The 12,247-nt window shown below is 41.6% G+C and overlaps 1 protein-coding gene across 1 annotated transcript in view; it reads right to left on the bottom strand.

The window, feature by feature from the left end:
* The window catches only part of LOC136866273 (ATP-dependent DNA helicase DDX31), a 318,980-nt gene that overhangs the window by 157,859 nt on the left and 148,874 nt on the right, over positions 1 to 12,247 (bottom strand). Inside the window, exon 8 of the mRNA XM_067143097.2 lies at positions 3,265 to 3,455. Within this exon, the coding sequence (XP_066999198.2) occupies positions 3,265 to 3,455 (191 nt within the window). The remainder of the gene's footprint in view (positions 1 to 3,264; positions 3,456 to 12,247) is intronic.

Genomic DNA, 12,247 nt, shown 5'->3' with positions numbered 1-12,247 from the left:
AATACATTTCCACCCTGTGGACCTTAGCTTTAACAAATATTTCCCAAAATTCTTAGTTACCTATTTCTTTGTTAATGACAGTGCCGAAATCTCTCGCAATGAAGGTTATTATCCAGAATTTCATTATTAATTACCCGAGGTCTTCCTAAATGTTCCGATCTCGTTCGTTGTTTGGTGGGCCGCTTCCCGCTGCGAGTTGTCACGCCACAGAACGCGAGATAAGGTTGCAATAAAAATATGGATGTACTCCATCTCGTAGTTGAAATTACAGCAAGGTAGAATTATGGGTTCAGTATGGTCCCAATTACGAACCATACTAAACGTTCCTACTGGCTTCAGGCGGTACAGATGAATGCCACAAATCAAAAGACATACGGGTGTGAATCTCACCACTTATATCCTCGAAATTGACACCCGTGATTTATTTCAATTTCAGTAAAAATGAGGATGTGTTATCATTCCGAACACGAAAACTGCTACGGTGTATGGGTAAGTAACATTTAAAGAATACATAAGTGGGCTAATTCAGTTGGTATACAAGGACCAAATATCATATTGCAAGCGCACGACCTACCAAATGAAAAAACATGTTAGATCATAGAATTGAGTTACAGTAACATACACATTCAACAAGCCACTACAGAGAGCTTTTTGGTCATTCGATTATCAATGTGATTTCAATACCAACGGACTAAAGAAGGTATTCCAGAAATAAGTGGGATGCTTCCACCTCTCTAATTCAAAAGAATTTCTCAGCTTGAGGTGAAATCAATAAGTACAACGAAAAGTCAAAATGTAAGTCTCCCTATTTCATTTCTGAGAAACAAATGAACATACCTCACTGCAACACATCATTCCGCGAATTCGTAGCTCAATTAACTGATGGAGCACAGAGGCACAGACAGTGAAAAAGAACCTTCCCCCAATAGTCGCAAAATGGTGAGGTAGATAGATAGGTATATAGATAGATAGATAATGCCTTTATTGCCGGCGATGTTTGGGGCAAGGCCATCTTTTACACTTAGCCACTAGAAGAGCATACATCTACATAACGTATAATTACAAATACAAATACAGTCGAACCCGTCCTAACGAACACCCTTATTCAGCGGACACCTGCCTATACGGACAATTTCCCTCGGAACCGATTTTATTTTACATAAGACAAGTGTTAAATTGGCCTCATTTAAGCGGACACCTCGAACTCCGGACAGCGGACATCACCATTTATCCCGTCCACTTGACTTAAGCGGACACTTTACACGTTGCAGGACAATTTATTACGCCGGACCACATGTCATCCTTTCTTTTAAACCCATTCTTCAGACATAAGGAAATCCCTTTTGAATGTTTGTACTATTTCGAGTGCGAGGGGAGAGAGTGTACATCGGAATGCAGTTCTACCTAGTTGTGTACAGGCCTATTCCGAGAATTCTAATTGCCCAGAAATGCTGCCAGAGACGGTTGACTCACGAGTTACCTGAGGATTTTCGACCCTTCTTGCATCATTCTTTTCATAACTCGGATTGTCGCTGATAAGGTCGAGCTCAGGTAGACAACTTGAGAAGGAAAAGACAGTACAGTACAGGCACTAATTAGTGAGATAGAAATACCGTAGCAGTTCAGTTGACTGTTAAACATGAGTAACACGGGACGATCGTGTTTAGATCTCGAGGCAAGAAGGAATGTAATTCTAGAAAGCGACACGGGACTTTCAGTGAGAAAGCTTGCCGAAAAATTCAACTGCGGGAAAACTCAAATAAACACTATTGTGAAGAATAGAACTGAATATCGCAGTTAAGTTAGCATGTGCTAAATTTACACAGACGAAGCTTCACGATTACTTCACGAAGCTGTAATGCTTGTAAATAACGTAAAATCACTTATAATAACTCTCTACGAAATACTAACACAGAAATGACTTAGAATAATAAAAATAAAGATATGTTTGCTTATATTTAAGGTGGATATTCATTGCCGTTAAAATGTTCGATTATTTTTACAAACTTATTTTAGTGGACACCTCTCGTAACGGACATTTTTCCTCGGAACCGACGGTGTCCGCAGAAGGGAGGTTCGACTGTAACACAATTGTAAATTGTGCAACAAGTCTATAATGGCAATAATTAAGACACGAATTTATAAAACGAGCGAAGCGAGTTTTATAATTTCCATAGAAGTGTCTTAATTACCATTAGAGCCAAGTTGCAAACGACTGTTTATGTACGACGATAATTATAACTCTATTTTTTAAATATTCATAAATTTCTGTCGAGATGTCGCTTAACAGTTGAGTTTACTGAACAGAGCGTAGAGCGCATGGGCTGGGTTATTGATTTTCCGTGAGTGGATCAGAAACCTTGACAATGTCATATGATTTCAAGCTTTGATAGAAGGTTATCATAACCTAGCTTTATTTCAAATACAAACTGTTTATTGTACAGTTTGTGAAGTGAATTTGCGGGAATGTGCCGTGTGGTTGTAGAATACTGGAAGTAGAAGGTGCATTGATGTTACCCGTTAATGTGCGTGTCCGACATGTTTGATTTTGGAAACAAGTGCGAAGCTAATGCGCTGAGCGCAGGTGCGATGCTATCCTTACCTAACTGCTCAAACACTTGTATCAAAATGAAAATCTGAACTCTGATTGGTGGAGAACCTGTATCACAATGAAACTTGAACTATAATGAGCCTAATTAAGATTCAGTCTTCTGGCATATAATATTTATATTTACGTATCGTCGAGCATGAATAATATTAAGGTACGTACTGAGTGAATGGTTGCAGGAGGAAGTGCGCGTAGAGATCAGTTTTCTTTAGGCAGAAAACACAGAATCTGTCGACATTGTCAAGTGGTGTGTGTATCCGGAGAGAAAGGTGCGAAAATGGTGCCAAGAATTTGCTGAGGTTGAACGGCTGTAAAAGATGAGGGGATAAGTGACCGTCCATCAACAACAGACGCATTTGTTCACGAAATTCATGAACATCTGCAGGACGGACGGAAAGATGATGAAGTGGTGAAATAGTTCAACGATGAGGACACCACTTTCTATAATCGGGGAATATTGAAACTCATTTTACTCTACGACATATTCTTCAATAACTTCAGTGAAAATAAAGTGAGAATTAAAACAATGTCCTTTATCTTGACCTATTCGTATCCATTCAACAACAGAGGATTAGGGAAACTTACTTTTAGACTTACCCTCGTAGTTTTCATCCCTGGTAAATTAATGTAGTGTTTAAATTATTTTATCACTGTACCTGATGGAATGGTCCTCTAGCCGCCGGATGAACTCCATTTCGGAGGGTGTGAGGAACAATATTGCCGAACCTGCAGTATCCACTCGAGCTGTACGACCTACTCTGTGTACATAATCCCGTACAGTACAAGGGCCATTGTATTGGATGATTAAGTCCACATGAGGCAAGTCGAGACCTCGAGCAGCTACGTCCTGAAACAAAATCATAAGTCTACAATTATGTCCGACCTCGGATGACCTATTAATGGGTTTAGGAGACAGTTAAGGTTATCACTCTACAAAGTCAACAGCTTAGTCTTAAACTATAACAAGTAGTCTTGGATTGTCCAGCGGCCCGCACGTAACGTCGGTGAGATTTCCAAAAGCATTTTTTTACACGACACTCTCTTCCAAAAATAAATTTCAAGAAGAGACATTCGTTAACTTAAAGATACTTCTAACTGAATAAACGAGCCATTTCAGCCTCAAATGTTCGACTGATAGAGAGCCTGCGAACCTACTGCTGGTCACACAGGTCGAGAATGAGATAGGGCTTATCTGGTTGAAGAAGTTAAAGAAGTGGTGATGGTGGTGGTGGTCGTTACTGTTTTAGGAACTACAACTAGGCAACGATGCCCCCATCTCCCAACTCTAATAGAGAAGTTGAAAACGAGGAAGTCCGATACATCGAAAGATAAAGTTATCGGCAAAAGACAGCAAAGAACCTCAAAGCGTTCCTCAGGAAGAAGCTCCGCAGTGGACTCTCCGAAGTTGATAGATCCTGGGATCACCTTCTAGGCACTTCTTATGACGGACATGGATATTCCATGCTCGTACCCATGTACAGGGTCTCTCTTATAAACGCAGACCGAGCGTACGGTGTTTGTACTCGACGCTACTGCAGCTGCCTCAGCCCAACTTACGTCGTGCGCGTCCGCCCTGCTTTAAGCGTGTATACAATCTTATAAGAAATCTTACCTTACAAAAGGTACTGGAAGTATTTATTTATTTATTTATTTATTTATTTATTTATTTATTTATTTATTTATTTATTTATTTATTTGATTATTTGATTATTTGATTATTTATTTATTTATTTATTTATTTATGTATTTATTTATTTATTTATTTATTTATTTATTTATTTATTTATTTATTTATTTATTTATTTATTTAGCACTTGACTAACACATCACATTATAGATAAAATAGTAATACATAATATTTACAGTTTGAAGTATTTACAGGTTCAAATTATTTACATACTCAACACACAAGGGTGAGAGCAGAAAAAAATCTCTTGGGTTTCCCTGGTAGGCAGTGAGAGGACACTGCTCCACAATGCGCCGAACTGTTTGCTTCACAGCACCACAACTGCACGCCATTTATACAGGGAGGCAGCACATCTGCCATGGCCAGTGCGAATCCTATTGATAGTTGTCCTGGTCTTCGTGGAAGATCAAAACCCTCTGGTTTGCTTTTCAGCCATGGTAGATAGTGATATTCTGATGGAGCACTGGATATCCATACTTGCTTACATGCCTGAAGCAGATTAAAGTTAGCGCCTGCTAGGTTTCTGGCTGTTCTAGCAGTTGGGTGTCTAGATTTTAACCTGTTAGCCTGTTAATAAGAGCATCATTGATGTCACCATGGATTGGCAACTGACTGTTGTTAGTTATTTTCTTATAATCTCATAGGGGAGCATTTTCTCGAAGGAGGTGAGGTGGTGGAATATGGGATAGAAAAGGTAGCCAGAAAGTGGGAGTAGATCTAATTGTCCCTGATATCATACGCATGGTGTGATTCAGCTGAGTGTCAATTAATTTGGTGTGACTGCTGTTCAGCCATATTGATAGGCAGTATTCTGCAGCAGAGTACACAAGACCAAGAGCTGAAGACCGTAGGGTAGATGCTAATGATCCCCAGGTGGTTCCACACAGCTTCTGTAAGATGATATTTCTTGATCGTAACTTAGCAGCCGTATTTTGAAGATGTTTCTTGAAGGACAGAGTTCTGTCAAGAGTAATCCCTAGATACAGTAGATATCTGTTGTGGGCAAGAGAAGTGTTCTCAAACTGAACCTTCAGATCACGATTGGCCATTTTGTTGCTAAGGTGAAAACATGTAACTTAACTTTTATTTGGATTCGGTTGTAATATCCATTTGCAAAAGTACTGTCCCAAGGTGATAAGATCAGCCGTCAGTGTTCCTTCAGCGTTTTCCATGAATTTATCTTGTACTGCCAGAGCCCAATCATCAGCATATCCGAATTTCCTAGAGCTAGTTTCAGGTATATCAGCTATGTACAGGTTGAAAAGCAGAGGAGCTAATACAGAACCTTGGGGAAGACCATTGTTTAGAGTTTTCTCACTGCTAGTGCCATTTCCCAGTATTACACGGAACTTCCTCTTGGTGAGCGTACAATCTTCTTACATGGCAAAACACGTAATAGTTTGCAGATAAGTACTTGTTTCCACACAGTGTCAAAAACTGCAGTCAAATCAATAAATGCCACAAAGGTTTTCAGTTGTTTTGAAAGCCTGCCTCAATAATTGTTGTTAGTGACAAAACCTGATCTGTACAGCTACGGTTTGGTTGGAAATCTGCTTGTTCAACAGGTAAATTCTGAAAAATGACGGAACTTTGTTTAGGATTAGCCTTTCCAGAAGTTTGTATACTATGCTCAGAAGAGCAATCGGACGGTAATTTTTGGGTTGATTGTTAGATTTTTTCTGGTTTTAGGATAGCAATGATCATTGTCCGTTTCATAAGACGAGGGACAGACCATCTCTGTAGGATGTCAGAGCAGAATTTAGCAAGCCATATTCTAGCATATCTTCCACAGTGTAACAGAAATTCAGGGTGAATGCCATCAAACCCAGGGGCTTTGCCTGACTTCGTGCATTGTAAGGCATTTGATATATCTTGTGGACTGAATGGCTTGGAATAAGTACTGTCTTCTGGACTGGTTGCCCTCAATGTTTTCAGCTCACGTTTTATCCGTGTAGTATGATCGCGATCTTCTGGAGCTTGTGAATTGTTCACAATCTGTGCTGCAACCATATCAGGAGTTACTGGAGAACTAATTCGATCTACCCGACAACCCTCCTCCTAGCTTTCTTAGAATGGACCATGCTTTTCGACTTGAGCGTTTAAAGTCAAGGCTTTCAACTGTTTCTGTCCATTTCTGCCTGCGGGCAGCATCCAGACTGTGGAGTAATTCATCTGCTATGCATTGGTCACCAGTTGTAAGGAACTCTTGGTAGAGAACATCATTGTTTTCATTCCAACCAGGGATATATTCCTTTCGGTAGCTTTTAAGTATAAACTTCTTAGTTGTGCTTTTTATAGTACCAATAAATCTTTCGTAGTTGTCTTTTACATGTGGAATCCATCCTAGGCACTTATCAAGTTGTTCAGTATAGCCAATCCAATTTGCTCTCTGAAAGTTCCAGCGTGGATGAGGAATTGAGGATACTATTGGAACTTTAATTCCAATTTCCATTACAAATGGTCGATGTTGGCTATGGGGAAAATCAGGAGAACTCTTCGCATCTTTGGTAGAGGTCTAGTGTTGTAGTCGGTAGACACATAGCATAAATCAGGATTATACTCTCTCCTCCAAGCAGCTGATCTGACAGTACGCTGATCTTTAGAGTCATAAAGAAGATGGAAATTGTGCTCTTCAGGCCACGAAGTCAAAGCGTCCCCGTTGGAATCAGTCACAATATCCCCATTGCTCATGGTAACTGTTAAAATCACCTAGATAGACAGTTGGGTGAGGGTATGGTTGAATGAAATGTGCTGTACATGAGGTAGCAGGAGGTTTATACATACTGATGCCTGTAACATCCCATATCTTGATTACAATGGAATGGACATCATCTCTTATGCTTGCGGAGATCAGGGAAGCATTCTCTACTGTATTTCGTACATATGTTGCACTTCTATATGCTTGATGGAATGTTGCACCTAGAAGTTCATAATCTGGTATTTTACCTCTGGTACGCAATTGGTCTTCATTTGCTACGTGAGTTTCCTGCAAAGCAATTACATCAATACTATTTTCCAGAGATTGTCTTGATAAAAACTGACACTTCGATCTGCTTAGGCCTTCTATGTTGATCTGCATTATTTGTATACTACCACCCAGGTTCCTATATTGTAGTTAGTCCTTATAAGGACCGTTTCCCTGAAGTCTTGTCATTGTGATATGTTTTAAGCCAGGAGATCCCAAGGATTGTCTGGTTGCCAATGTTGTTGCTTTCTTAGCACCACCCAGGGGTTACGTGTAGGGCACTTTGAGGTGAAATGAAATGTCGTATGGCTTTTAGTGCCGAGATATCCCAGGACGGGTTCGGCTCGCCAGTTGCAGGTCTTTCTATTTGACTCCAGTAGGCGACCTGCGCGTCGTGATGAGGATGAAATGATGATGAAGACAACACATACACCCAGCCCCCGTGCTGTAGGAATTAACCAATTAAGGTTAAAATCCCCGACCCGGCCGGGAATCGAACCCGGGACCCTCTGAACCGATGGCCAGTACGCTGACCGTTCAGCCAACGAGTCGGACACTTTGAGGTTAAACCTACGGACGTGAAGCAACAGCGTACCCCCGTCATCCTTCATAATAAGGGACTTTATAAACACCATTAGGATGTTCTGTACACCAATAGAGAGAGTTATGACTGTTCACACGACCATTAAGATGAAAGCAGGCCTCATCTGAAAAGAACACAAGCTGTGGGTCGAATAAACGATCGTTCAATGATGCAAAACAGCACTCACAATATCTCACTCTTGTGGCTGGATCACCAGGTTTTAAACAATGGGCCCGTGTAAACCTGTACGGTTTGATATGTAACAGCTTTGCAAGCTCTGTGTGCAGAAGAAACCGAAACCCTATTTGTTTTTTGAGTGATTTATTCGGTGACCGTTCAAGAGTCGCATCAATATCTTCTAGCTTTTCCTCTGTTAAAACTGTTCGTGTGGGGGTATGTTTTTTATTGAGCACTGAGCCAGTAGTATAATTACACAAATCTGTGCTCATGAAGGTGGCACTTCACAGGGAATTGCCGAACAAATGCATCGCGTCCCCGTCGAGCCGACTCGTACTTGCAATGATATACGTCTCAGGATGTTAACAGCTGAGATTCAGACTGACTACTGATGCTAGGTCGAACACGTGCACGCTCCTTGCAAGATCAAGAACTACGCGCGCCTCCTTAGGTCTCGGAGAATAGAAACGCCGCTGGACGGTCTGGGTTTATAAGAGAAACCCTCTAAGATCTCCAAGAACCCTAATAAACGTTCCACGGAGCTCGATAGCTGCAGTCGCTTAAGTGCGGCCAGTATCCAGTAATCGGGAGATAGTGGGTTCGAGCCCCGCTGTCGGCAGCCCTGAAGATGGTTTTCCGTGGTTTCCCATTTTCACACCAGGCAAATGCCGGGGCTGTACCTTAATTAAGGGCACGGCCGCTTCCTTCCACTTCCTAGGCCTTTCCTATCCCATCGTCGCCATAAGACCTATCTGTGTCGGTGCGACGTAAAGCAAATAGCAAAAAAATAAAAATAAACGTTCCAACTGACTGTATTAGTTCAGCGTACTGAGGCGCTACAAATGAATGCAATACGTCAAAGGACATACGCGTTCGCATCTCATCACTTACATCCTCCAAATTGTTTCCAGCGATTTCGTATTTCAGTGAAATGAGAATGTGTCATCTTTCTCAACACAACAACCACTTCCTTCCCAATCCTAACATTAATTAATTAAACTGCGCCTACGTGTATCGCGGGGGGGGGGGGGGGGTGTCCGATGTATACTCCCGAGTTCGTGGGTTCAGTTCCAGGTGTAATTGATACATGAACGGCTGTCAAAAATCTTGGCTCTCCAGGTCCATTTGATGGCATGTTAAAGATGCATTCATTGTAACCCGACAAAATTAACTCAAACATTGGTACCGTCCAGTAGAATCCTGTCTTCGTTGCTAGACAGCAGCACAATCGAAATGTACGCAAGACGTTTAAATGACACTACCTAAGAAGGCATGCAATTCGGTAGAAGAGGATATACGATTATTATTAGTAATTCGTCTTTTTCTACGGTGATGAAACCTAGAACCTGCGAGCTGCAGGTTCGTGAAAAATCATATCCTTTGAAATGTGGCGCCGGAGAAGATTGCTTCACGTACCATGATCAGCATTTCGCACCAAAGAGTTCATGCGGAAGGAGCTGAACATCAGCATCAGGTTATCGGCAGTGTGTGAGCAAAGGATTCTCTAGTTCTATGATCACATCAAACGACATAGCGAGGGGAGCCTCGAAAGGCAAGTAATACAGCAACAGGAAATGTGCCAGGGAAGACAGAACGTGGAAGAGCCCCTCCTACAAGCACCTGGTATGGCACAAGACCGAGGAGGATGACGATGGATACAATGGAATATCCTCAGATATCACGATCCTGGTAATAACAGAGAACTTATCTAGATGGTCACCTAGCGACACGCATGGGTAATAACTGGCTAAGACCCCGAGTATTTTATGCTTCGTACACCATATTATAACTCTGCCCTGACTGTCCTAAGTATACGGCACTGGTACCATTAAGTTGGGCGTAAGATTCTCTATTCAATTACACACACATTCTGGGTTGGAATTTACGTTCAGAAGTCAATATTTGCATTCGGGGGATGGTAAGTTCGAACCCCACTATCGGCAGACCTGAGGATGGTTCTCCAGGTTTCCCATCTTCACACAGGACAAATGCTAAGATCCCGATCGGTTCCTTCCCATTACTAATACCGTCCTATCTCATCATCGTAAAATCTATCCGTGTCGATGTAACGTAAAACAAATACATAAAAAAGTCGGTATGATAAAAAGTAAGAAATTCTTACACTTCATACCCCGCATAACTTTTTCCCTACGGCATCATCATCTTGGGCTTAGAGAGAACATGCTAATGATACCCCCACACAAGGGTTGGAATTACTGTAATAGTTAGATTGGAATTAGTATTTAGACGAGCAAATCGCCGATTCAATAAAGTTTGGTTGCATCAACGCGCAAAATTTACTGCCAAGGCATTTAGCTGAGGCCTTCAGTTACCTAGAGATATCAGAATATGGAATGTATCACTTATAGTTTGCCAGAAACAGCCTGTGGTAAAGGGATTGATTATCGTAATAGTAACTTTCCGTGCACTCAATGCCTGCTGCGTAGTGAGACGACATCACGTCAAAAAGTAGATTAATTTATTCGAATCAGCCTTACAAGGACCGCACCCAAAACAATAGCCACACGAAATTATATTATTGGCCTAAATCTTAATGTGATGTTATTTTACATAGATGTTCGTTTACTGGTGGTTTTTTTTAAATTCTATATTATACCATGGTGTGGGTTACTGTAGTCATGTCCTAGTTCGTGAACCATCGGCAACGGCTGAGTGGCCTAGTAAGTGGTCCTAAAAGTCGGGATACCAGTTGCTAAGGAATGGGAGTGGGCATCTCAGACATATTCTGAGTCCTGGCCCTCCTTGTGCTCAGGCGACTAGGACTATATTATCCACCGGCTGACCTTAACCCATTAGAGGAGAGATCCTCGCTCGGACTAAGTTTAAGTAAGGTAGCATCTTGCTTCATGAATTTACCGAGATCAGAATATTTCTAGCAAGCCTCGGACCTATAGGAGTAACGGAGTCCCACTTCTATTTGACAGGCGAGGGACTCCTTGGAAACAACTTGGCGAACGAAATGGAATTCGATCGGGAGCTCTCAATATTAATGGGGCTTATGGAAGAAAGAAAGTAGAACTGGCTGAGTCAGCAAAGAGGATGCATCTGAATGTGCTAGGAGTAAGTGATAATCTGGTAAGGGGAGATAACGAGGAAGAGACAGAAGATTATATAGTGTACTTGACGAGTGTTAAAAAGGGAAGGGCAGAGTGTGCGGTAGGGCTGTTTATCAGGAATGCTATTGAAAGCAACATGGTTTCTGTTAGGGACGTAAATCAGCGAATGATGAGGGTAGATTTGGCAATTGGAGGAATTAGGACGAGAATTGTCTCAGTGTATTCAGCTTGTGAGAGGTGCAGATGAGGATGAAGTTAGCAAATTTTATAAAGCATTGAGTGACATCGTAGTCAAGGTCAACAGTAAGGATAGGATAGTGCTAATGGACGATTTCAATGCGAGAGATGGAAATAGAACTGAATGATACGAAAGGGTGATTGGTAAATGTGGGGAAGATATGGAAGCTAATGGGAATGGGAAGCGTTTGCTGGACTTCTGTGCTAGTATGGGTTTAATAACAATAATGTTATTTGCTTTACGTCCCACTAACTACTTTTAAGGTCTTCGGAGACGCCGAGGTGCCGGAATTTAGTCCCGCAGGAGTTCTTTTACGTGCCGGTAAATCTACCGACACGGGGCTGTCGTATTTGAGCACCTTCAAATACCACCGGACTGAGCCAGGATCGAACCTGCCAAGTTGGAGTATGGGTTTAGCAGTTACGAATACGTTCTTCAAGCATAAGGCTGTTCACCGCTACACATGGGAGGCTAGGGGTACCGGATCCATAATATACTATAGGCCTATCTTAACCGACTTCCAATTTAGGAAGTCTGTTAGAAATGTACGGGTTTTTCGGGGATCTTTCGATGAAACAGACAACTATCTAATCTGCAGTGAACTAAATATCTCTTCGCCTAGGATAGAGAAAGTGAAATCTATCTGCAAACGAATAAGGGTAGAAAATCTCCAGGACGAGGAAATTAGACAGAAGTACATGGGTATGATCAGTGAGAAGTTTCAAACAGTGCGCAGTAAGCAGGTTCAGGATAGAGAAAGAGAATGGTTGGCATACAGGGATGCTGTAATAGAAACGGCTAGGGAATGCCTGGGAACAACTAGGAACAACATAGGAAAAAGCGAACATCTTGGTGGAATGATGAAGTGAGAGCAGCTTGTAAAAAGAAGGCTTATCAGAAATGGCTCCAAAC

The sequence above is a fragment of the Anabrus simplex genome, chromosome 3 (assembly GCF_040414725.1).
Source record: "Anabrus simplex isolate iqAnaSimp1 chromosome 3, ASM4041472v1, whole genome shotgun sequence".
NCBI lineage: Eukaryota > Metazoa > Arthropoda > Insecta > Orthoptera > Tettigoniidae > Anabrus > Anabrus simplex.
This window is presented reverse-complemented; position numbering and strand designations above follow the sequence as displayed.